The sequence below is a fragment of the Pelophylax lessonae genome (assembly GCF_965119305.1).
Source record: "Pelophylax lessonae genome assembly, chromosome: 4".
Lineage (NCBI taxonomy): Eukaryota > Metazoa > Chordata > Amphibia > Anura > Ranidae > Pelophylax > Pelophylax lessonae.
The window spans coordinates 450,412,736-450,439,768 of record NC_138771.1 but is presented as its reverse complement, the minus strand read 5'-3'; the positions used below and the strand labels follow the sequence as shown (position 1 = coordinate 450,439,768).

Below are 27,033 nucleotides of genomic sequence, written 5' to 3'. Positions count from 1 at the left end.
TTTGGGCTGCAGCACTGATCTGTATATTCTGATGGCGGGGAGGTGGGGGAATCTCCACACTGTCAGTACAATACATGACACAGTGGGGTGAATTCCCACATGCACACAAAATGTGCGGAAAGCAGAATTGGACTGGCTGAATGAAAAAATAGAACCATGTATGACCAGCTTTACTGTGTAACCCTGTTTTTTTACATTTTCTCTCCAAGACTTATTTGAATCCTGAACATTTTGTCAGAATTGTAAGTAAGGCAAGAGATAACTAATCAAATGGGAAAGGGGAAAACTGGCCCATGGGGCACCTTCATATTGACAACATAAAGTTTACACTAAGAGGATGACAACGTCTTCTTTCAAGGTGCATGTGATTTGCTGATACAGTACTAGATGATCACTGTAAATAAGGCCTCTACAATTGATCATCAATGTTACTTGTCCATTTATGCAAATTTTACACAGATACCAGTGCAGCTGTATATATCTTTTAAACCATCTTAACTACTGATTTTTTATATTTCACATTTTTCCATTGTACTTTAAAGATAGGCCTGATAGATCCAAGTAAGTCCTGGCCCTGTAACTGGGAACTGCAGAGACATCCTCCTCTTGTTGGAGGTGATGCGGAGCTCCTGGGACCTTTGCGCATTTGTGGTGGGAGTGCACAAAGATTCAAGTTTTTTGAGAAGGGATTGTTGGGTTAATTCACCAGATTACTGGGAATTGTATTCAACTGGAACCTTGGAGTTGTTTGTTTCACAACACAGAGAAAAAGGGGAGGATATACAAGAACACGCTAGTACCCCGCCTTCTAAATGCAGCTAAAAACCTGATACCAGCACTTTGGCACTCACCAGAAGTCCCGAATATGAGGGACTGGGCAGCAAGAGTGGATTGGGCGAGACTATTGAGGAAACGAGATATATAGCGGAAGATTCCTGTGCGAAATACCTGGTTATATAGGGGTTTGGTTGAGGTTTAAAAAAACTGAGGATTATATGAAGTTGTTGGGTGGTTGAGGCTAATAAAGGAGAGAGTTTGGGGAGCTGAATCACTGGGACCTGGATGATCAGGGTCAGGAATTGTGATGCCTAAGAGAGAAGGAGTTTGCAGAGTGTGTATGTAACAGAGAATATAACAGGAGGGGATTGGGATGATTATCTAAGTTTTTTTTTTTTTGTAGGGGAAGGGGGGGTGGGAGTGTAGGATTTGCAAAAAATGAAAGTTATTTGTAATAGTCATATATGTCAGTTAATGATGCAATGACTTGACATCATCTGGGGTACCCCATTACAATACAACCCCAGATTATGTCCGTGTGGATGAAACGCGTTGGGTAGTGCCAAGTTTGCTCCGTGACATTGCGCCCTTTGGATACTGTCTGTGATCACACTACTTGATACTGCTTGTAAACTGCAGAGAGAATCTGAGTTTTCTACTTTTAAATAAAGTCCTTCTTTGATGGTTTTACACTATGAGGAGACTTTTTGTTTTCTATGGGTATCCGAGTTCCGATATGCATAAGTAAAGATTTGATGTGGCAGAGGAGACATTAACAATCCTCTGGAGATTAGTGTATCATCTCGGTTTTATAACCTCTTTCTTGAATGACTCTCTGCCGCTGGCATTAGAGTCCACTAACTCTGGTAAGCGCTCCTGACTCTTCCCTGTGGTGATGGTCGCACCTTTTGGCAATCTTCCATTCTGAATATGGGATGGGCATGGACGTAATTCCTTATTTGAACACATTTTATTCACGCTATTGAGGACTTTTATTCTTTTCCATGCAATTTTTGCTCCTTTATTGTGATATATAGAGGTTGCTCGTTTGCACATTTGTCACTTTGCACTTTATTTGGTTTTGCACAATCATTTACATATTTGACACTGTATGTTTATATGTAGCACTTTACATGTCAGATTACTTTAGGCATTTTTTTTTGCACATGTTTTTAGCACGTAACTTTTCTCTTTTCTTACAAATAAGAGAAACACTGAGCAGATCTTTGAGGTACCCAATAATTACAACTATATTCCTATAAAAATACTAATCCCTTTATCCCTGTCCCATACGTTAATTTCATAAAGTTTTTTTTTTTTTGTAAAGTATAATACATTTTGTGGATTGAAGATGCAGTGGACAATGGGATCCTCATTTCTCTTTGCATCTCTCAGATATGCTGTGGTTACTCAGGCTAATACTGTAATAAACATAGAAATAGTTACATAACCATTTATACAGCAATATGTCTCAATATATATCCATATTTACAGTAATTCATGAATGTTAATATCTACCACGTGCTGAATGACTGCAGGTTCCCTGGACACATGGTCATAAGTGGGGTCCCTGGGGCAAGTGGCAGAGGCTTCACTGGTAACTGTTTTCTATCTTTAATACAGTATTAGCCTTTCTCATCCTTCTGAGGAACTTGAGCACAACCAAGAAACGCCTAGAGGATCAACTGCATCTTCAATCCAAAAAAAAAATGATTATACTTGCCAGCTTAACTATTGTGGATTGACTTTATGAGAATAATGTACAGTATTTCTCTTTATTTTATATAATTCTTTTGATATATATTAATGAACATTTGTACTGGTAGATGAATATAGTTGCAATTCTTGGGTTCTTCAAAAGTCCACTCAGTGTTTCTCTTTTTTTTGTGTCATTGGTAGCCAAGATGTAAAGCTGAGAAAGCAGACAGAAAACAAAGTCAGAAAAAAAGCTAGGTCAAGTAAGGAGGCAGCAACAGCCGTAAGGCAGTGCAACCCAGGAAAACAATTGAAGACCACCCACAGCATTTGTTCAGGTGTTTTTGGCTTCTTTAGAATGTGAATACTCATGTGCTGCACCCACTGCATTGAAACTCACTTGCAATCCATTAAATGAACTTGATCTTGGTTTTTAGGGCAACCTGTTACTATGTAAACATGTTCCACTGTTTTTGCTCTATAGGACTGTGTTGATACTAATCAAGTTAATGTTTTGTGTATGTACTAAATATATATATATATATATATATATATATATATATATATATATATATATATATATATATATATATATATATTGATTTACTTGTTACTGTTATGTTCATGTTTTTTGTTTTCCTTAGCGGTAATTTCAAAGCACCAGCTCTTCGACCCCTTACTGATTGCAATGGTTGCAGTTGCAGCTTCCCTTCTGCTGCTGTCAGTCTTTTTGTTCTATAAGTATAAGCAGGTATGTTGTAATATCTATTTTGCCATTTGTGGGATAAATTGTGAAACGTAGCATTTAGACGCATGTCTCTGGAGATTTTCAGAAGAGTTGACTCAAAATTGTTTTCTAAAGCAATAACGTGAATTGCTAGATTCAGCAATGAACTGCTTGGGTAGTGTTCAACTTTTGCAATGCCAACGAGAAATCAGATCTCCTTCCACTTTTTACTTAAACACAGGTCCAAACTGAGAAAAATAAGTAGCATTGGCATATGAAGGAGGTGCGAACAGTAAGCTTAATTTTAAAAAGCTACAGCTGAAGCTTCAAGGGACCAGAGTCATATTTCTCATTTGCCTTTCTGATCTTGCCTTTTAGCAATAAATCAAAAAAAAAGCGTGCTGCAGACAGCGTAAAGACTTAAAAACAATCTGTGCTCACAAACCTGTCAGGAAACCGTGTTCTAACTCTTAAGAAATCACAGCTAGACCTCTTTTCTGTGGAGTACAAATTGGAAAAAAAATCTAAATAATGGTTATCAAAATAGGAACAGAAACTAAAAATGTGAAATGCCTGTGAACCACACAGGCGGCATTTCAAATGAGCACTGTATTTCATGCTTGGTATATGAGCAGCTACAGACTGAAAAATAATTAAATTCAAACTTCTGCACTGTCTCATTTCTTAAATGCCAATGTTGATGGGTTTTTGTTCACATCAGACCTGCTTCTCAGCCCACACAAATCTATGGTAACGTAAAAGCAGCTTGAACCAGGTTGACAGTGCTTAGAAGAGGGTCAGATGCAAGTCAGGTCAAATGTACCTGCCAATGAACTATAAATGGTTGCATAAGCAAGGAGAATGTACCTGAACGCATGCCATTTATACCAGGTGACATTAAAGGAAAAAAGGCCTTTAAAAAGACAACTAATGCAGCCACTACATCTAAGAATTGGATGGCAAGCTGCGATATATTACATTTTGGGTTTTGGGATTAATACTGCTTTACGGGTTACGCTTTAGGACAGTAACTATTAGATTACATTTTAGGGTTAAGGGTTTTAAGGTTATGTGTCAAGGTTAAAGTAAGATTTTAGAGGTTAAAGTGGAATTAAAGGCACACTCTTACCTTGGTTTCAATAGTTCAATGCCCTCATGGTTCTTTGTCGGTGCTGGCATCTTCTCCCCAGGTTCTTCAAGGTGCCAGTGTTTGAGCATCTTAATTGGCCAGTGCACAATGATATCACTCCCACGCATGAGTGGGAATGCAGTCATCACGGCACTTCCTCCCTATCCAAAGTAAAAAAGTTTTGCCTTTATTTCTACTTAAAGTAATGATGAAGTTATGCCAAATAAACAGGTTCACTACAAAAATATTGCTTCGGTCCATAGAGGGTGTACAGATGTGAGAGATGAAGTGTTAAAAGAGACAATGCATGGGGAAAGTGCATATATTCCAGAGATGTACTAAGTTTCTTTTTGATTTGCCTCGTCATTATGGCTCAAGGCATTTAGGATCATGTGTTTTTTAACTTTGTTTTTGGTGTAAAAAAAAAAAACATAATTATCACTGAATTATATAATCTGTGATTAGAGTATATAGAGAAAATGTCCATGTAAAAGTGATACACAATATAGTGTATCACTTTTATTGACTCACATCTTTCATTTATTAATTACATATATCTTATGATGAAGAGCAAGGCACATGGTTCACAAACAACATACTCCAGCAAAATATATAAAAAAGAAAATATTGCTGTTGGGCATATTTGTAAAAAAACCTTACAAAACCTTACCTGCACAAAATAACTAATCAGACTTTAATGGCAACATAGAGGTGTCTGACTTATTTTTGAAGAGTGTGAATTTTATTAATAGGTGTAATTTACGATACAAGAACATGTTCTTATTTTGTGTTCTGGAAAATAAGTGAAAAATGAATATATAAAATTCTGTAGAAATCTAGCATGATTGTCTCTAGGATCATGTCTTGGGGATTTGTTAGAGATAGAAATGAAAGCCAAGCTTCTGAACTTTGACCATAATTTGAAATTTGCATATCATTAATTGCACTGTTTGGTCTGTTTAGACAGCACATCAATAGTGTTTACTATCACTCTCTTATGTTTCATCACACAACAGAAACCAAAATTTGAAGTTCGCTGGCAGATTGTTCAAGTGTCTGAAGGCAACCATTATACTTGTATTGACCCAACACAGTTACCATACAATGAGAAGTGGGAGTTCCCAAGGGCAAATCTACAATTTGGTAATTATTATATACAAAATACTTGTTAGGATAGGAATAAGAAACAGGGAATATAACAGTTTTTTTTCTATTTTAGTTACATAGGAAGTGAAGACTGTTTCTATCCATATACCTATAAACAATATCAATAAAATGTTATACATATATTTGTCATTTTATTAAGAATCTTATCTTCAAGGGCCTTAAAGCAATATACATGGCTACATTTGCTGCCATATGTTTGAACAAAAAGCAATTTAGTGCTTATTTCTATATACTTAGAGACAACACAAATTGCATTTTAATATGGGTCAGCTCTATAAAGACCCTTGTGTTTTTGGGACCCACGCTAGTGCCCATGGCCACATTTGCTGGTGTATGTTTAAACAAAATTGAAATGAGTGTTCATATCAATATACCTAAAGACAGCATCAATAACATTGCATATAGCTAAACTCTACTGAGCCCCTTATATTCCAGGGCCCAATGAAAGTTCCCATGGCCACGCCTGCTGGTATATTTATGAACAAATAATAATTCTGTGCTCATAACTATGGACATAGGCAACATGAATAAAAGTATTTACAGCCAAACTCAAATAGACTCCTTAACCACCAGGGTACCAGAGCAATGCCCAAGCTGGTATATGTATGAACAGAAAATATTTAAGCTTAAAGTGATACATTTGTGTACTGTACATTTAAATGTGAAATGCCATGTATCTCTCTGAGAGCCGTTCCAATTGACACTACTGAAATCATTGTAACTTCAGAAAAGGTTCCTGTACTACTTTGAGCTCACCTTGACACGACTTCAATGCCATAGAGTGTAAAAGTCTTATCAAACTCACTTCAAAGTTGTATCAAAATTACCCCTAAAATCTCACAACTTTGGAGTTGACTAGTTTGAAACGAGCCTTAATCATACAGGGCAAAAGACATGGAATGATAATTTTTTTAGAATTGCAAAATATAACACTGAACAAACTGTTATTAGTGTAGACAGATTACAAAATCCTGTAAGGTTTTCAGAGCAAAACACTGTGCTGGAATCAAGTTCAGAATATAATAGAGAAAACCAAAAAACAAGGGAGCAGCAACCTTGCGTTGTACCATAAATATACAGTATCTCACAAGAGTACACCTCACACATTTTTGTAAATATTTTGTTATATCTTTTCATGTGACAACACTGAAGAAATGACACTATAATGTAAAGTAGTGAGTGTACAGCTTGTATAACAGTGAACATTTGCTGTCACCTCAAAATTACTCAACACACAGCCATTCATGTCTAAACCCCTGGCAACAAAAGTGAGTACACCCTAAGTGAAAATGTCCAAATTGGGCCCAATTAGCCATTTTCCCTCCCCGGTGTCATGCGACTCATTACTGTTACAAGGTCTCCGGTGTGAATGGGGAGCAGGTGCGTTAAATTTGGTGTTATCACTCTCACTCTCTCATACTGGTCACTGGAAGTTCCAAATGGCACCTCATGGCAAAGAACTCTCTAAAGGATCTGAAAGAAGACATGTTGCTCTACATAAAGATGGCCTAGGCTATAGGAAGATTGGCAAGACCCTGAAACTGAGCTGCAGCATGGTGGCCAAGACTATACAGTGGTTTAACAGGACAGGTTCCACTCAGAACTGGCCTCACCTTAGTCGACAAAAAAAGTTGAGCGTACGTGCTCAGCGTCATGTCCAGAGGTTGTATTTAGGAAATAGACATATGAGTGCTGCCAGCATTGCTGCAGAGGTTGAAGGGGTGGGGGGTCAGCCTGTCAGTGCTCAGACCATTTTCCGCACACTGCATCGAATTGGTCTGCATGGCTGTCGTCCCAGAAGGAAGCCTCTTCTAAAGATGATGCAAAAGAAAGCCCACAAACAGTTTGCTGAACAAAAACAGACTAAGGACATGTATTACTAGAACCATGTCCTATGGTCTAATGAGACCAAGATAAACGTATTTGGTTCAGATGGTGTCAAGTGTGTGTGGCGGCAACCAGGTGAGAAGTACAAAGACAAATGTGTCTTGCCTACAGTCAAGCATGGTGGTGGGAGTGGCATTGTCTGGGGCTGCATGAGTGCTGCTGACACTGGAGAGCTACAGTTCATTGAGGGAACCCTGAATGCCAACATGTACTATGACATACTGAAGCAGAGCATGATCCCCTCCCTCCTGAGACCTCCAAGATGACCACTGCCTTCCTAAAGAAGCTGAGGGTAAAGTAGATGGACTGGCCAAGCATGTCTCCAGACCTAAACACTATTGAGCAACTGTGGGGCATCCTCAAACGGAAGGTGGAGGAGCGCAAGGTCTCCAACATCCACCAGCTCCGTGATGTCATCATGGAGGAGTGGAAGAGGACTCCAGTGGCAACCTGTGAAGCTCTGGTGAACTCCATGCCCAAGAGGGTTAAGACAGTGCTGGAAAATAATGGTGACCACACAAAAGATTGACAATTTGGGTCCAATTTGGACATCTCCACATTAATGGTTGTGTGTTGAGCTATTTTGATGGGACAGCAAATTTACACTGTTATACAAGCTGTACACTCACTACTTGTTGTCCCATGAAAAGATATAATAAAATGTTTACAAATATGTGAGGGGTGTACTCACTTTTGTGAGATACTGTATATGGGAGAGAAAAAATACTTACAATGAACTCACAAGCAGAAGGACATAATGGTGCATATCATTATAGTTTCCAGGATAAACATTTTCCAACTTGCTCACACTAGCTTCACCCATAAGGCAGTCTTTACACAAGAGGAGCTATGTAGGGAAAAATAGCAAGAACCCCACCTAGTGCATCAAGAGGGATTAATAAAGAAAATACACTCACAAACACTCCTGGTAAGTGGCACTTATCAAAGGGACCCAAGGGTGATGTATAGGCAGCAGTCTCTTCCCTGAACTGTAGCCATAGGTAGGGTAGCAGTGTGGCTCTGGGCAAATCGAAGCCCTGCTTGGACTGTATTTATCAATACACTGCATTATATTTACCTACCATTTTATTGCCTTGTGGATTTGTAAAACTGCTATCAATACTTTGCACATACACACTTTTATCCTATTCCATCTGTTGTTCAGAATACAATAACAATATTTTCTGTGTGTGCCTTGTATTTCATAGGCACCATTTACTTAAGTATCTAATGGGTTGTTGTGAAGGAAGTTCTTCTTCTGCATGTACCTATTTTTAGCACAGTCTAAATCAGCACACCTGCACTTTTTTCCAGCTTAGCAGCAAAATGTTGCACTTCCACAAAATCTTGCTCTGCTTGCTCTTTTTTTGTGGTTTGTGTAAAAAATGAGAAGTGTGTAGCTTGCAAAGTTGATGGAACTTAATAAATGTAAATCATGCACAGGAAAGACCCTTGGAGCAGGTGCATTTGGCAAAGTGGTGGAAGCGACAGCCTTTGGGATGGGGAAAGATGACTCTGCCCTCACAGTAGCTGTGAAAATGTTAAAACGTAAGTATACAATACCTGGTATGGTATGGCTGTGCTGTTACAGTGGCTGATATATCATTGTATAAATTATTTATATTAATAATTTAGAAGTACTGCAACAGCAACCTGGGTAATTCCAAAGCAGAAACTTTACGTTTGATATAAAATGTAATCAGATACCGTACACTTATCCTTATTTAGGAGAAGTGAATGAACCTAACTCCAATAGGTGTTCCTTCCCCCTACCTTACGAAGATACCAAGTAATTATCGGAATTGGAAAATTAAGCGTTTTGCTTGTATAAGGAAAGACTTTAAGGCTGCATTCACACTTGAGCGTAGCGTTTTTTACCGCGATTTTACCGCGATTTTTACCGCGATTTTACCGCGATTTTTTCAGGCGTTTTTCATTGACATCTATCAAAAACGCTGGTAATCAGCCCAAAAAGAAGCTCATGTACTTTTTTCAGCTACAGGCGTTTAACAAAACGCTCAGATGTGAACAGGGGCCATTTAAATTAATGTGGTTTTAATTGTTGGGCGTTTTGGAAGCGTTTCTTTTGAGCGTTTTTGGAGCTGAAAACGCCCAGGTGTGAATGGAGCCTTAGTGAAGCTGAAAACTCTTACCTTTCCCAGAGAAAATTCTACAGACTCCTAACATACTGGTCACATGCCTCTATGATGAAGAAAAGAATCAGACTTGTTAGGAGGTTGTAAATGCAAAATAAAAATCATACTTAGGAGAATTGTAATGGCTTTGGTCAAGTAATAAACAGTCTTAAGAAAATACACATCCAAACTCTAAATTCTAATTCATATTGCAATCCATACATCCAAACTCTAAATTCCAATTCATATCCTACTGTAATGGAGTTACCCTTATTTACACTAATGTAAAATGTACCAAAGTATTTACACTAATGTAAAAAAAATCAGCTGGACGCTAACACACCTTCAGGTATATTACATGTCCCAGAAAGTATAATAAAGCACACTAGATTGCCTAACATCTAACAATTTGTAATTTCATGTTGCTACATAATATACTGATTTTCGGGTTGTGAAACCTTGTCAGATGGAATATAGATGTATTTAGAATAGTTGGCAATAAATGTAATTATACCCATTAATATAATAATTGATACATTTCAGCTGGGATAACACTATATTCAAAAGAACCCAGATTGCATTGCAATGTGCATAAATACTCTATTTAGGCAGCATTATCTTGCTGTCTTGTGACTCAATCTACCTATTTTGAATCTTTGAATCTTGAATTTTGAAGACTGGTAGGTGGGAATTTTACTTTTTTTAAATGCATTTGTAAAAATAATATATTTGGCAAAGAAACACCTGCTGGTCCTAAGGCTGGCCATACACAGTGCAAATTTATTTTCTGCATCCAGGGGTTGCAGGAAAGAAATTTGCACAATTCCCCCCATCAACACAGATGGGGAATTGTGCAAATTTCAGGGTTGCAGGAAAAAAAATTGCACAATTCCCCCATCAACACAGACAGTGCTAAAGGGGAATCCCTCCTGCCAAGCAACTGTCCTCTCCTGGCGGTGGGGGTGGGGTTGGACAGTGGTTATCACTAGCTGCTTGAGCAGCCACTAGCAAAAATTGCAAGAGAATCCAGCAGGCTGGTTGTACCCAAGCTGATCGATCGATTAATTTGGTACATTCAGCTACCCATTAACAGTTCAAATCTTGGCCGGTCCCTGCTCAACCAGCGGGTCGCAGGAAAGAAATTTGCACAATTCCCCCAGCAACGCAGACAGTGCTGACAGGGAGTCCCTCCTGACAAGCAACTGAGCTCTCCCGGCGGTGGGTGGAGGGGGGGGGGGAGGACAGTGATTATCACTAGCAGCTTTAGCAGCCACTAGCAAAAATAGCAAGAGAATCAGGCCGGCTGGTTGTACCCAAGCAGATTGATCAATAGATCAACTTGGTACATTCAGCCTGCCCATTAACGGTTCAAATCTTGGCCGGTTCCTGCTCACCCAGCTGAGGTTCAAACCATGTATGGACAGCCTAAGGAATATCCTGCTGCTGTATTGCTATAAAACATATGCAATAAGGCCCACTGTAGAAGCCTCTTCCAATCACAACCTGAAAACCATCTCCCTGTTCTTTTGGAATGTTAGTCATGTGGGAAAGGGTTTAGCAGGGGAGAGAACTCCTCTATCAGTTATCCCTGCTGTATTTGCCTTGCAATTAATTCAGAATACACATGGGACAAATAGGAGGGGAGAAAGAGCTGGTGCCACTCAAATAGCGGCAGTCACCACCCCACAAGTGACTGAAAAAAGTAAAGTCTGTTGGTGCTTAAATTGTTTGCGAGCTAGAAAATCTATGCACAAGGTGAGACTCATTGTGTAATCATTACATCCTATCATCACTGGCAAAAGTTTTTTTTCATGGATAGAGTAAGGGAGGGTTGTAAACCCTGTCAGAATTTTTTCTGCCATTAGTGTCCCATTGCAGAGATTTCCCTTCACTTCCTCTCCTATAGCCAAACAGGAAGAGAGGAGGAAATCCCTGCAAATTAAGGGAATTCCTTGGGGACCCCTAGGTCACCAGAACTAATGTCCCCATTGAAATATTTTCTCTCTATTATTTTTCTGGGGACAACCCAAATTTTGGGATTTTCTTTTACTTTCACTCTCAATGATGATGGTAAACAGGACCAATAGAGGAGGGTGAATCTCCTTAATGAGGGTAAATACAGCAATGAAAACTGACAGGGGTGCTATTCTCTCTCCGCTCTATCCAAAACGAAAAAAAAAAAAAATTTGCCATTAATTATATTTTAGGTCAACATGCATACTGTAAGTAAGTGCCAGAAATCTTCAGATTCCCTCTCTATACTTGCATTGAACTAGCATTCCCAAAAGATACTTTTTTTCATAAAACTTTTAGGGAGATTTTCTAACTTCCCATGATAGTTTGAGATAGTTTGAGGTAATTGAGATAGGAAGTAGAGGTAAACCTCCCCAGCATGAACACAGGCTATAATAGAACTTATAGAACCTGAAATAAAATAAAATAAATACAATATGCAAAATTGAAAAAAAAAAAAACGTATACAATAATAAAACAAAATCATAAAATGAAGACTTATGTGATCACTTTGCAAAAAACATGCTGCCTCAATTGTTTTACTAATTCAGTCTTCAGAAAGTGAGTTTTTTTCTTTTTTTATCTTGTTTTTGATTTTTTTATCTTGTTTTGTTAACAATTTTGTTGAATATGTCGTGAGTAAAAGATTCCATGTCTGATATTGTTTAGCCAGTGCACATACAGATGAAAAGGAGGCTTTGATGTCGGAACTGAAAATTCTCAGTCACTTGGGAAACCACCAGAACATTGTGAACCTTCTGGGTGCTTGTACATGTGGAGGTAAGATTTTTGGGTTTAAATATATAAAAGTTGCTGGTGTTTTGTTTTAAAATTTATGTCCAGGCAAGATCCAAAAATAGCTCTATATGTAAATCTGTTCAAGGTGAGTGGCTGATCACGGGCTTTACAAAATTCTGGGTGCGGGGGTCTGAGCGCCCCATTTGTTTGTGAGTTCTGCAAACACATTAACAGCTGATGTTTGACTCGAACACAGAGCCCATCCCTAATGCAGGAACTAGCTTTGTGCCTCCCTACACTGTGTGCATCAATTGCCCTATAGCCTAGCATAGCAAGGCGCTCCCCTGCTCCTCCCTTCTTCAAGCTAACACATTGGCTGGAGACTACACTGTCCACCATTAACTCTTTCCTGTAAACACCAGACCTTCAGGAAAGCTGCACTGAGGGGTCAGCAGCATTTAAAATTGTAAACTGCAAGTGCTGGAGGTGAAGGGGGGGGGGTTAAGCGTTTTAACCCTTTCACGGCCAGGCCTGTACATTGTATGGACCTGACAGCGGGAGGTTTTTTTCACACAATCCAGTGGCTGCAGCTACCGGGATTGTGTATAAAACTGACAGGCAGATTCCTCCAGACTGACAGGCAGAGTGTCTAGCCAGTCTGATAGAGCTTGCATGCCTAATTAAAGAGAATCTGTCAATTAAAAATCATCACATAGGGGACTTAAGATACACCAAAGCACATAACCCCCTCCTCAAAAAAAAAAAAAAAATTGAGGCCCCCCCCCACTTATACATGCATACGAATGTAAACGAATGCATCGGGGGGCGCCTATGCGTGAAAACATCTATTGCGATACACATGTTACATATCGCCGTGCGCGCCAGAGTTGGAGCAATAATTCTAGCACCACATCTCCTCCGTAACACTAAGCTGATGACCTATAGGGGGCTTTTGCAGCGCCGCCTATAGAAAATATACGGTACTAATTGTTTTCGCAATTTCAAAGGCGCCCTGTCCATCTACCCTTCTGATTACCAAAAGCAGGACAGCTGTCCAAGCTCTCTGGACTTGTGCAAGGGGCGATGAGAATTGTAGTGCATGGAATGATTGCAACATTACCCGACTGATTGAAAATGCTGTGACTTGCTAACTAATGGTACACTGACACTCTACACTATATATTTATTTCTCTCATTCGGGCATCATATTTACTTTTATATTAAAAAAGAATAGCGCAACCATGCAAAAGAAATGACTATTAAATATGGAGACAATCCATAAATAAAAATGGGGGTTTAGTCCCACCATATGGCCATATCGTGCTCAAGCCCACCACTTCGTCAAATTACCCCATTATCAGTGGGTCCTACACTATCCATAGAAAAGGGGTGAATCCAGCCTCTCCAACCCTTGGAGACAACACTCCTTGCTGGGATGGATGTGCTAATGCACTACAAAGGACTCCTCCTGTATCTACTTGATGGTGGACTCTGATAGAGTACAGGTGTGTGTGGGGGGTGGGATGCTCAACCACAGAAGTCTGGTCAGACCGAATACATAATAAACAAGCAAAAAATAGGGGGAGCAAACCCTGAACATGTATATCTAAAGCCGGTGCAGCTATGGACCAAGCAGCATGTGTATTAAAAAAGAATAGCGCAACCATGCAAAAGAAATGACTATTAAATATGGAGACAATCCATAAATAAAAATGGGGGTTTAGTCCCACCATATGGCCATATCGTGCTCAAGCCCACCACTTCGTCAAATTACCCCATTATCAGTGGGTCCTACACTATCCATAGAAAAGGGGTGAATCCAGCCTCTCCAACCCTTGGAGACAACACTCCTTGCTGGGATGGATGTGCTAATGCACTACAAAGGACTCCTCCTGTATCTACTTGATGGTGGACTCTGATAGAGTACAGGTGTGTGTGGGGGGATGCTCAACCTCAGAAGTCTGGTCAGACCGAATACATAATAAACAAGCAAAAAATAGGGGGAGCAAACCCTGAACATGTATATCTAAAGCCAGTGCAGCTATGGACCAAGCAACATGTATATTAAAAAAGAATAGCGCAACCATGCAAAAGAAATGACTATTAAATATGGAGACAATCCATAAATAAAAATGGGGGTTTAGTCCCACCATATGGCCATATCGTGCTCAAGCCCACCACTGCGTCAAAGTACCCCATTATCAGTGGGTCCTACACTATCCATAGAAAAGGGGTGAATCCAGCCTCTCCAACCCTTGGAGACAACACTCCTTGCTGGGGTGGATGTGCTAATGCACTACAAAGGACTCCTCTTGTATCTACTTGATGGTGGACTCTGATAGAGTACAGGTGTGTGTGGGGGGTGGGATGCTCAACCACAGAAGTCTGGTCAGACCGAATACATAATAAACAAGCAAAAAATAGGGGGAGCAAACCCTGAACATGTATATCTAAAGCCGGTGCAGCTATGGACCAAGCAACATGTATATTAAAAAAGAATAGCGCAACCATGCAAAAGAAATGACTATTAAATATGGAGACAATCCATAAATAAAAATGGGGGTTTAGTCCCACCATATGGCCATATCGTGCTCAAGCCCACCCCTGCGTCAAAGTACCCCATTATCAGTGGGTCCTACACTATCCATAGAAAAGGGGTGAATCCAGCCTCTCCAACCCTTGGAGACAACACTCCTTGCTGGGATGGATGTGCTAATGCACTACAAAGGACTCCTCCTGTATCTACTTGATGGTGGACTCTGATAGAGTACAGGTGTGTGTGGGGGGATGCTCAACCTCAGAAGTCTGGTCAGGCCGAATACATAATAAACAAGCAAAAAATAGGGGGAGCAAACCCTGAAAATGTATATCTAAAGCCGGTGCAGCTATGGACCAAGCAACATGTATATTAAAAAAGAATAGCGCAATCATGCAAAAGAAATGACTATTAAATATGGAGACAATCCATAAATAAAAATGGGGGTTTAGTCCCACCATATGGCCATATCGTGCTCAAGCCCACCCCTGCGTCAAAGTACCCCATTATCAGTGGGTCCTACACTATCCATAGAAAAGGGGTGAATCCAGCCTCTCCAACCCTTGGAGACAACACTCCTTGCTGGGATGGATGTGCTAATGCACTACAAAGGACTCCTCCTGTATCTACCTGATGGTGGGCTCTGATATAGTACAGGTGTGTGTGGGGGGTGGGATGCTCAACCACAGAAGTCTGGTCAGACCGAATACATAATAAACAAGCAAAAAATAGGGGGAGCAAATCCTGAACATGTATATCTAAAGCCGGTGCAGCTATGGACCAAGCAACATGTATATTAAAAAAGAATAGCGCAACCATGCAAAAGAAATTACTATTAAATATGGAGACAATCGGGGGCGTGGCCGGGATGTGAAGCCGAGCGGACGTGTGAAGCCGGAGCTCCGATCCTGATCTCATCCTTTTCTGCCCTTGAGCTACCCGATCATCCTCGGCACCCCCTTTTTCACCCTGGGTCCCCCTAAGAAGACGAGCGGGAAGCAGCGAGCCCCTCCGATAGCTCCCGGGAGGCTCCGTTCTTCGGCTGCGCCCGCTTCTTCTCCCGGTCCCCAGAGGCCGCCGGCGGCCATCTTGGACACGAGGCCTCCTCTCTCCAGCATGTCGGTCAGCACCCAGACGGAGCCGAGCCCTGGCCGACCACAGGATCCCTCTCCATCGGACATCCTGGAGGCGATTAAGGCATGTAAGGATACCCTGACTGTTAAAATCGACTATCTGGCGACGGATATCAGCCTTATTAGACATGACTTGGACAAGTTCCGCTCTCGGGTGTCTGAGGCGGAGGATCGCATCTCCCGCCTGGAGGACAATTCCAGGGAGGACTCCAGGGACATCCATGCCTTACAGCTGCAGGTGAAGGCTCTCCAGGACAGGGCGATTGACACCGAAAATCGCCTGAGGCGCAACAACATCCGCATCCTGGGGTTGCCGGAGCGGGCTGAGGGCTCCAAACCTGCCGAATTTGCGGAGGCCTTCCTCCCCAAGCTGCTGGATTTGCCTGACATGCCGCAAACCTTCGTGGTGGAGAGGGCACACAGGGTTCCCCCGACCCCCCCCCCGCTCCGGGGGCGCCTCCCAGGCCATTCCTGCTGCGGCTGCTTAACTACAGGGACCGGGACAGACTTTTGGCGGCGGCTCGTTCCAAGAAAGAACTCCGTTATGAGGACGCCCGAATTATGCTGTTCCCGGACTACTCGCAAGAAGTGCAACGTCAACGCCGCCAATTCACCGACATCCGCAAGCGTCTCCGCGATCTGGGCATCAAGTACAGCCTCCTCTATCCGAGCAGACTCCGGGTAATCGATGGTGATCGCACCCGGTTCTTTGATACTCCGGAACAGGCGGCTTCCTGGCTGGACGTTCGTTGATCCGTGCTGCCTCCTGGGCCCGAGCAACGCAAGCATCCATCCTGTTTCAGTTGTGGCCCTGGATTTCTCCCTTATCTGTCCCCCTGCCTTGCCCTCCTGCCTCGGTCCCCTGCCTGCCCCCCCACATCTCCTATTTCGTGCCTTGAGAATTGCCTTTACCCATTCATGATGTACTCTGGGTAGCTCACTGTTAAGGAGCTGGCTTCAAGACGTTGGACTGTGCTGTGACGTTTGGTTTTCTCCCCTTTTTTCTCTTCTGCTGACCCTTCCGCTCCTGGTGCTGCCCCCCCCCCCCGGCCACTCACTCGGGTCCCCCCCCCTTGTTTTTGTTTCCCCCTGCCCCTCACTCCCGTGCTCTATGCTATAGCTCTCGCGGGAGCTCTGGTTCAATGACGTTGTCGTTTTTTGGGGTACAGGCCGGCCCCAGCTCCCCCCGGGGGGCCTTGGTTCCCCCCCCGGTTCCTTTTTTCTTTTTGCGGGGGATGCTGGGGTTTGGCAGGATAGGCACTACGTGCCTGGGTTATGTTGTTATTCACTTTTGTGTTTTGGTGTTCATTGTTCTGTGTTTAAGTGTGTGGTGCTTGGGTCCGACTGGTCTTGCTGCTCCCCAGATGCTACGGCAGGCCCCCGCGGGGTCCCTCCCCATCTTCACCCTAGCTGTTTGTTATGGCCTCCCGTGACTCCCAGTCCTTCTCCATTATCTCCTGGAATGTCAGGGGCCTCAACTCCAAATTTAAGAGGGCTCTGATGTTTCAGTACCTGTCCTCCCGCAAGCCTTCTATAGTGATCCTTCAAGAGACGCATCTGGTGGGAAGCAAGCTACAGTCCCTCAAGAAGCCGTGGGTTCACAAATCATTTCATGCTTCTTACTCTAGTTACGCCCGTGGGGTCTCGGTGCTGATCCGCAAAACCTTGCCTTGTGAGGTGGAGGCGGTCCACACGGACCCCATGGGCCGCTATGTTGTTTTGGTCCTCACCATGTGGCACTGTAGATATGTGTTAGTGGGCCTATATGTTCCTCCTCCGTTTAAGTCTGATATTCTCTACACTGTGTTGGATAAGGTCTCCCCTTACTGCCCTGCGAAATTGCTGTTTTTGGGGGATTTCAATGCCATTCTCTCCCCTGCTCTGGACAGGCCTTCACCCCCTAAATCCTTTTCAGAGGATCTGCTGCATTGGTCGGAGGCTGCTGGGGTGCGGGAGGTCTGGCGTTGGAAGCACCCGGACCAAAGAGGTTATTCGTGTTTCTCCTCTTCTTATAAGACCTCCTCCAGAATTGACCTGGCGTTTGCCAACTCCCTGGCGTTATTCGATGTGGCGACGGCGAAGTACTTACCGGCGGGTCTGTCTGACCACTGCCCCTTGGAGCTCACCCTCCGCTCTGGCGCGGCCCGTTCGGCCTCCATGTGGCGTTTGGGCTCCCAGTGGGTGGAACAACCGGATGTCGCCTCTCGGATCCCGCCGGTTCTGGAGGACTATTGGAGGAACAATGCTGACACGTCCTCACCTGGGCTGGTTTGGGACGCGTTTAAAGCTTATACTAGGGGCCAATATATGTCTATCATCAAAGCGGTTAAGGTACAGCAGGCCGCGGAGCTGACTCGCCTGGAGGGGGGGTGGAGGGGGCCACTGCCGCGTACGGCCTGGACCCTTCTACCTCAAACTTCGAGGCGTTGCAGGCGATGAAGCGAGACCTCCATCTTCACATGTCCGAGGTCACGAGGTTGTCCATGTATCGCTCTCGACAATCCTTTTTTGAGCAAGGGGATAGGAATGGTAGGTTTCTGGCGTTGATATCCCAGCATGATGCCCCCCTGACGGTGGTCCCAGAGCTCACTTCTCCCGCGGGGGTTTCCCTGACCGCTCCCGAGGACATCTTAGATGCCTTTCGCTCATATTATAGCGCCCTCTACACCACTACCCTTCCCCCAGACTTTCGACTGACCGCTTTGGACTCCCTTCTGGACCCCGTGGCCCTGGGCTGGCTCTCTGATTGTGAGAGGGAATGGCTGGTGAGACCCATCACATCTGAGGAGGTCCTGGCTGTTCTCTCGACTATTCCAGGGGGCAGGGCTCCGGGTCCAGACGGTCTCCCCGTGGACTTTTACAAGACCCACTCTGGACTCTTGGCCCCTCTACTGGCTTCGTTGTTCTCCAGGTGTCTTGCGGAGGGGTCTCTCCCTCCCTCGATGGCTGAAGCGCATGTTGTTCTTATCTATAAGCCCCCTAAGGACCCGAAACTGTGTGCTTCTTACCGACCTATAGCGCTGCTCAACACGGACCTAAAGATCCTGACCAAACTACTGGCTATCCGCCTGCAGCCCTTGCTCCCCTCTGTGGTAGACCAAGACCAGACTGGCTTTATGCCTCATAGGTCCACAGACGTTAACCTCCGCAGACTGTATACCAACCTCCAGGCGCAACATGTCAATGTGGGTTCCAGAGTGGTTGCTTCACTGGATATCGAAAAGACTTTCGATTCGGTGGAGTGGCCCTTCCTGTGGGAGACTCTCAGAAGGATGGGGTTCCCCCTGCTCTTCATTAAGTGGTTAAAAATCATTTACAGCTCACCGGTGGCGGCTATTCGTTTGGGGGGACGGCTGTCGTCTTGGTTTGCTCTGTCCAGGGGCACGAGGCAGGGCTGCCCTCTCTCCCCGGCCCTGTTCGCCATTGCTATGGAGCCGGTGGCGGAGGCCCTCCGCATTTCCCCGCTGGTTCGGGGCCTGCGGATTGCCGGGCTGGAGGAGAGGGTGGCCCTGTACGCTGATGACCTGCTGTTGTTCCTGAATGATGCCGACTCTTCGCTCACGGGTGCCTTACATGTCCTGGAGGCCTACTCTCGGGTAACCGGGCTGCGGGTCAACTGGTCCAAGTCGCAGCTGTTGGCGATTGACCAGGGGGCCCGACACTCGGCGCCGCCCGATATTCAGCTACAGTGGGTGGATGTGTTGGTGTATCTAGGAGTTAGGGTCTCTGGGGTCGCTGACGACTTTGTCGCTCTCAACCTGGAGCCGGTGGTGGCGGCGCTCAGGACCAAGCTGAAGGCATGGGAGAACTTGCCCCTTTCCCTTCTGGGCCGGATTAACCTGGTCAAGATGAAAGTGCTGCCCAAATTTACGTATCTCTTCCGACACTCCCCGCAATGGATACCGAAGTCTTTCTTCGCTTCCCTGAATAAGTTGTTCTCCTCCTTTTTGTGGGGTCCCCGCCCCCCAAGATATAAACTTTCCACCCTTATGCGCCCCCCCTCACAGGGGGGCCTAGCTTTCCCTGATTGCCACAAATATTTTCTAGCCTCCCAGCTGGTGTCTGCGGCTTGGTGGCTGAACCCCGACCTGCATAACTCGGCGGTTGCGGTGGAGGCAGCGGTGCTCGGGTCCGTGGAGGCGCTCACTCATCTGTTGTTTCGGGGTCCTAGGGCCCCGCATGGTCTCACGACCTCCATGGTTACGGTCCTGCGGGCATGGAAATCTGGTTTGCAGCTAGAGGGCTACCCGGGCTCTGCTGTCTCCCCCAACGCACCTCTGTGGTATAATCCCAACTTGCCGCATCTCTGCTCCCTCCCGGACCCAGCGGTGTGGACGAAGTACCATGTTAAGAAACTTTCAGACATCTCCCCTGACCTCTCCTTTCCCCCCCTTCAATTTTTCGTGGATTCCTTCCATGTACCACCCTCCATGGTTTTCCGCTACCTACAGCTCTCCCATGCCTTCAAATCCCAGTTTCCACCCGGTGGTTCCCAGGTAGTGCAGTCAGATCTTGAGCGGGTTTTGCGGCACGACTGCTCTGAACGAGCGCTGTCGACCCTTTACGCGCATCTCCTCCGGGTGCATTCTCCGGAGCTCTCTGGTCTCCGTGCTCGGTGGACCGGGGACGTTCCGGACCTGGACCAGGAGGACTGGATGAACATGTGGGAGGTTCCATTCAAGATGTTGGTCTCACTTAGGGATAGACTTTTCAAAATTGCACACAGAGCCTACCTCACCCCGCATAGGTTACATAAAATGCACGTCTCCCAGTCGCCGGAGTGCTGGCGCTGTGGCCAGGCCCCGGGTGACTTCCTTCATATATTCTGGACCTGTCCCCATCTCTCTACCTTCTGGTCCGGGGTGCTACACACGATCACAGAGGTCTCCTCCGTCTCGCTAGATCCCTCCCCGAGAATATGTTTACTCGGTCTACTGGATGATCTGGTGTCTCGGGTGGCGGACCGCACGTTGCTCGGTTTATTATTGTTTTATGCCAGGAAATCCATTGTGCTCCACTGGCGACAGCGCTCCCCTCCCACGGTTCAACAATGGAGGTCCCTGGTGAATTCAGTCCTCCCCTTATATAAAGACACATATGTGCACAGGGGTTGCCGGAAAAAGTTTGATAGGGTGTGGACTCGGTGGCTCTCCGATCCCCCCGCTGTCCCGGGTGGGGGAGGCGGGTCTCGCCTTCCGTCTTAGGCGGATGGCGCCCCTCGCCTTGGGGTGTTATGGGATTCTGTGATGTTTGGGGCTGTCCTGTATTGAGCATGGGCCCTGCTGATGAGTTTTGGTGAGGATCTCCTATTGTTTAACAATATCTGCTGTGTCTCTCAGGGCTGCTGTGTATACCTCTCACTTGGTTTGTACTACACTTGCCTTTCCCTTTGGACCCCTGCGCGGGTGCCGTGTTTCATTATGTATGTATTGCTGCTAGCTCGTATCTGGTCTGAGCCTGAGCACCAATGTTTGTAGTTGTTGTTTTTTCTTGCAAAATTCAATAAAAAAGATTTTCAAAAAAAAAAAAAAAATATGGAGACAATCCATAAATAAAAATGGGGGTTTAGTCCCACCATATGGCCATATCGTGCTCAAGCCCACCACTGCGTCAAAGTACCCCATTATCAGTGGGTCCTACACTATCCATAGAAAAGGGGTGAATCCAGCCTCTCCAACCCTTGGAGACAACACTCCTTGCTGGGATGGATGTGCTAATGCACTACAAAGGACTCCTCCTGTATCTACTTGATGGTGGACTCTGATAGAGTACAGGTGTGTGTGGGGGGTGGGATGCTCAACCACAGAAGTCTGGTCAGACCGAATACATAATAAACAAGCAAAAAATAGGGGGAGCAAACCCTGAACATGTATATCTAAAGCCGGTGCAGCTATGGACCAAGCAACATGTATATTAAAAAAGAATAGCGCAACCATGCAAAAGAAATGACTATTAAATATGGAGACAATCCATAAATAAAAATGGGGGTTTAGTCCCACCATATGGCCATATCGTGCTCAAGCCCACCACTGCGTCAAAGTACCCCATTATCAGTGGGTCCTACACTATCCATAGAAAAGGGGGGAATCCAGCCTCTCCAACCCTTGGAGACAACACTCCTTGCTGGGATGGATGTGATAATGCACTACAAAGGACTCCTCCTGTATCTACTTGATGGTGGACTCTGATAGAGTACAGGTGTGTGTGGGGGGTGGGATGCTCAACCACAGAAGTCTGGTCAGACCGAATACATAATAAACAAGCAAAAAATAGGGGGAGCAAACCCTGAACATGTATATCTAAAGCCGGTGCAGCTATGGACCAAGCAACATGTATATTAAAAAAGAATAGCGCAACCATGCAAAAGAAATGACTATTAAATATGGAGACAATCCATAAATAAAAATGGGGGTTTAGTCCCACCATATGGCCATATCGTGCTCAAGCCCACCACTGCGTCAAAGTACCCCATTGTCAGTGGATCCTACACTATCCATAGAAAAGGGGTGAATGCAGCCTCTCCAACCCTTGGAGACAACACTCCTTGCTGGGATGGATGTGCTAATGCACTACAAAGGACTCCTCCTGTATCTACTTGATGGTGGACTCTGATAGAGTACAGGTGTGTGTGGGGGGTGGGATGCTCAACCACAGAAGTCTGGTCAGACCGAATACATAATAAACAAGCAAAAAATAGGGGGAGCAAACCCTGAACATGTATATCTAAAGCCGGTGCAGCTATGGACCAAGCAACATGTGTATTAAAAAAGAATAGCGCAACCATGCAAAAGAAATGACTATTAAATATGGAGACAATCCATAAATAAAAATGGGGGTTTAGTCCCACCATATGGCCATATCGTGCTCAAGCCCACCACTGCGTCAAAGTACCCCATTATCAGTGGGTCCTACACTATCCATAGAAAAGGGGTGAATCCAGCCTCTCCAACCCTTGGAGACAACACTCCTTGCTGGGATGGATGTGCTAATGCACTACAAAGGACTCCTCCTGTATCTACTTGATGGTGGACTCTGATAGAGTACAGGTGTGTGTGGGGGGTGGGATGCTCAACCACAGAAGTCTGGTCAGACCAAATACATAATAAACAAGCAAAAAATAGGGGGAGCAAACCCTGAACATGTATATCTAAAGCCGGTGCAGCTATGGACCAAGCAACATGTATATTAAAAAAGAATAGCGCAACCATGCAAAAGAAATGACTATTAAATATGGAGACAATCCATAAATAAAAATGGGGGTTTAGTCCCACCATATGGCCATATCGTGCTCAAGCCCACCACTGCGTCAAAGTACCCCATTATCAGTGGGTCCTACACTATCCATAGAAAAGGGGTGAATCCAGCCTCTCCAACCCTTGGAGACAACACTCCTTGCTGGGATGGATGTGATAATGCACTACAAAGGACTCCTCCTGTATCTACTTGATAGTGGACTCTGATAGAGTACAGGTGTGTGTGGGGGGTGGGATGCTCAACCACAGAAGTCTGGTCAGACCGAATACATAATAAACAAGCAAAAAATAGGGGGAGCAAACCCTGAACATGTATATCTAAAGCCGGTGCAGCTATGGACCAAGCAACATGTATATTAAAAAAGAATAGCGCAACCATGCAAAAGAAATGACTATTAAATATGGAGACAATCCATAAATAAAAATGGGGGTTTAGTCCCACCATATGGCCATATCGTGCTCAAGCCCACCACTGCGTCAAAGTACCCCATTATCAGTGAGTCCTACACTATCCATAGAAAAGGGGTGAATCCAGCCTCTATTTACTTTTAGCCCAGCACTTTCTTAGTCTCATTTTTTTATTGCTGTGGTGCTTGAGGTTTTTATTGTAGAAATGCACTTGAGACTTAACAGGAGGAGTTCTTTCTTCACTTGGAGCTGCAGACAGACAATTTTGACAGAATGCAAAAAAAAGGAAGTCGGAGCTGGAGTTCTCCCAGACTTACTGTCTCTGAGGTAACACTTTGTTTCCATCATAAACCCCTTGTGCTAAGACACAGCCTACACTGTATATGACCCTACATGCCCTTCCACATTGTGAAAAAGGTTCAGGGATGCCAAACCCAGTAAATCAAAATAATCTGAAAAACGACTGACTGCACCCTAAATGCTTTTAGACCTTCTGGTCTAGGGAATAAGGCCTTTCCATCTCTAGCTGACCAGCCCCTTTTGTGAGAGACTGGGTTTAATCATTGCCACCCTGAAAGAGAAAGACCATGCAGCTGCAAGCACAGGATAGCTGGCCATTCTAACCTAAAAGGTATATGGATACAGCCTGATTGCTCATCCCTCACGATTGGACTTCCTTCTTCCATTAAGGATCATATGGCCTGTTTGACACATTTACTATAAGGTATCTTGGTCCATACTTTCTGGGGAACGCATATACCTTCAATGTTGTTGTTGGGTTCTTTCTACTGAAAACCTTTGATATCTGAACACTTCGGCTTCACATTTCAGCTTTCTTCACATTATTGTATGAACTGTGGACTCACTTATGGTTTCATGAAATTACCTTTATGGCACCATTTTTTACATTCATATTTATAATTCACTGGATGTACATTCATTGAGCGCTGCACTTTTTCTTTCTTAGTATTCTATGGACAAATTTATATGTCAATTGTATTGCTGGCAGCTTCTATTGGAGAGATAGTGCAGTGTATTTCCATATTATTTATTAAATGCAAAATATACACTATGTAAACTATGGGCTGTCTAATAAAGGATAAGTGCCCATTGACATAATGTTCGCCTACCCAGCTTGCCTAGCAGTTCTGACATAAAATAGCTGACCCTCACCCTTCCTGGATGCATACTTGCCAGATTTGACCGTTTTGGCCCTCTACAATGTTTACAGCCTATAGCATAAGCAGTGTATGCTGATATTTTATGATTCTGTCTACCAAGCATCTGCAGCCAGCAGCAAGGAAGATTTTGACTACAGGCTCAACACTTCCAAAGGCCACAGCTGTTATATTTTGTTATCAAAGGCTGGTAATACATTATTAAGAGCCGATTCCCCCATTAACATCAAATTCCTCCCATTGAGTTATTGTATTGGGACAGCGAGGAGCTTTTCCTGTCATTAGAATACATTAATCAGTGCTGCCAGCTATGGCGGGGGGCAATGATCATTTGGGAAAAAACAGATTGACTTCTGTACAACCAGCATGCCCATACATGGATCGAAACTCAGATGTTCCTTGCTGAATCAGATGAATTTTGATCTATGCACCTGGGAATATGCTTAGATAAGGAGTTAGGTAGGAAAGGAAACACATCTTTAGAAGTTACTGACCATACCTCTTACCTTTTTGAGGTAAGAAAAAGTGACACTGTTTAGAACAAGTACTTCGACAAAACGGAACACCCTTGCTATGCTCCCTGTTACACTGATCATGAAGAATTAATATGCAGAAAATTATTGGTTAAACCCACTTGTGCTTAATTCTTACCAATTCTTAGACTGTCAGGTTATATTGCCAACTACTTGTCTAAGGTAGTTCTTCTTTCGCCTCCACCAGGACATTCATCTTTTGTCCCTCTTTCTGGCTCCAGTTCACCAATAGGAAAATTTCCTCGATTGTTGATGTGTTTCGATCTGTGTGAGTCTATCCAACAGCCACTGCTTTCTTTAGGAAGGCTGATTCCTTATGTATTTTCAGATAGACTCCATTAGGGTACCCTAGCTTCTCATTTCACTATCTCTCAGTACATCAGCAAAACCATCATCAAAACTTATGGACTCAGGTGCCTCCCTTTCCCTTCAAGATGCATTCTTGTAGGTTCCGTTTTTTCTAACTTCTACCAGATGGATATTTCAGGCCTCATTTGATGCCAGTGTAGAGGCAGTCGGTCATGGTGGGCGGGACTACAGGCACCACCCGCTCTTACTGTGCCTATGATCTGTCACTTGGGAACCCTGCACAGCCTGGCCGTAACAGAGTGATGTGAGTGCCTGTGCCAGTGTGCCTTACATCGGTCCCGACCTGCTGCATCCACTCCGCTCACCATACCAATTGCTGTGCTGCCTGTTGTAGCGGCACTGGCGCCGTGAGAAGCAGCAGGGCAGAGACGCTTTTCAGTTTTGGCAGGATGCTCTGGGGGGGTTTGAACACCCCAACCCCCCCCCCCTTATCTACGGCCCTGTGTGTGTGACCAGCTATAATGAATGCAGGGTCCTGGGTTTAGTAATACTTATAAGCGGTGTTCCAGCCTGGGGAAAAAAAAAGTCAGCAGCTACAAATACTGTAGCTGCTGACTTTTAATATATAGACACCCGTCCAGGGAGCCCATGATGTCAGCACCCCAGCGAATTTTTGGATTGGCTGCTGCTGCCGCCATTTGTTCTAAGAGAAACCAGCAATGAAGCCTTTTGGCCTCACAGCCGGTTCCTTAATAGACATGTGTGAAACGCGCTGCGCATTCTAGTTTGCTCAGCGGCGGGGGGAACAAGAAGGGGGAAAGAACTTTCGAGGGAGGGTACCGTGGAGCTGTCTCCTGGAAGTGGGGAAGGGTACCTGTCAAAAACCTGAAAGGTGCCAAATATGGCACCGAAAGGGGGGAGGAAGCAGATGAGCGGAAGTTCCACTTTTGGGTGGTACTTCGCTCTAATGTAACGCAAAGAGTCAACAATCGGCAATTTGCAGATGGGCAGTTGGAATAATGCTATACATGTTGCAGTTTTACAATTTTTATATACAGCAGCATTGTACATCTTTAGATTCAATTGTTGCTTATTATTTTTTGACACTAATCTGTTGTATCTGCAAACACTTATTGGAATAACTAGAAGCAATGCTATCATTTTACGTTTGTTTCTTTGTCCCAGGCCCGATTCTGGTGATCACAGAATACTGCCCACACGGTGACCTGTTGAACTTCTTGAGGAGAAAAGCAGAGGCAATGAATGATATGTTTACCGCCTATCTGACTGATTCCACTGGCAACTACAAAAATATGACAGTGGAGCAAAAATATGTAGCAAGGTAATCTTTGAAATGTGTGTCAGCGGTTTATATGGATAGCGGGTGGCCGCACACTGTAGCAAGAACTCTAACG

General features: G+C 44.3%; 1 protein-coding gene across 1 annotated transcript in view; it reads left to right on the top strand.

Moving 5' to 3' along the window:
- The window catches only part of CSF1R (colony stimulating factor 1 receptor), a 192,114-nt gene that overhangs the window by 122,470 nt on the left and 42,611 nt on the right, over window positions 1-27,033 (top strand). The window contains exons 10-14 of the mRNA XM_082255573.1: window positions 3,117-3,223; window positions 5,345-5,471; window positions 8,826-8,930; window positions 12,200-12,310; window positions 26,804-26,960. Of these exons, the coding sequence (XP_082111699.1) occupies window positions 3,117-3,223; window positions 5,345-5,471; window positions 8,826-8,930; window positions 12,200-12,310; window positions 26,804-26,960 (607 nt within the window). The remainder of the gene's footprint in view (window positions 1-3,116; window positions 3,224-5,344; window positions 5,472-8,825; window positions 8,931-12,199; window positions 12,311-26,803; window positions 26,961-27,033) is intronic.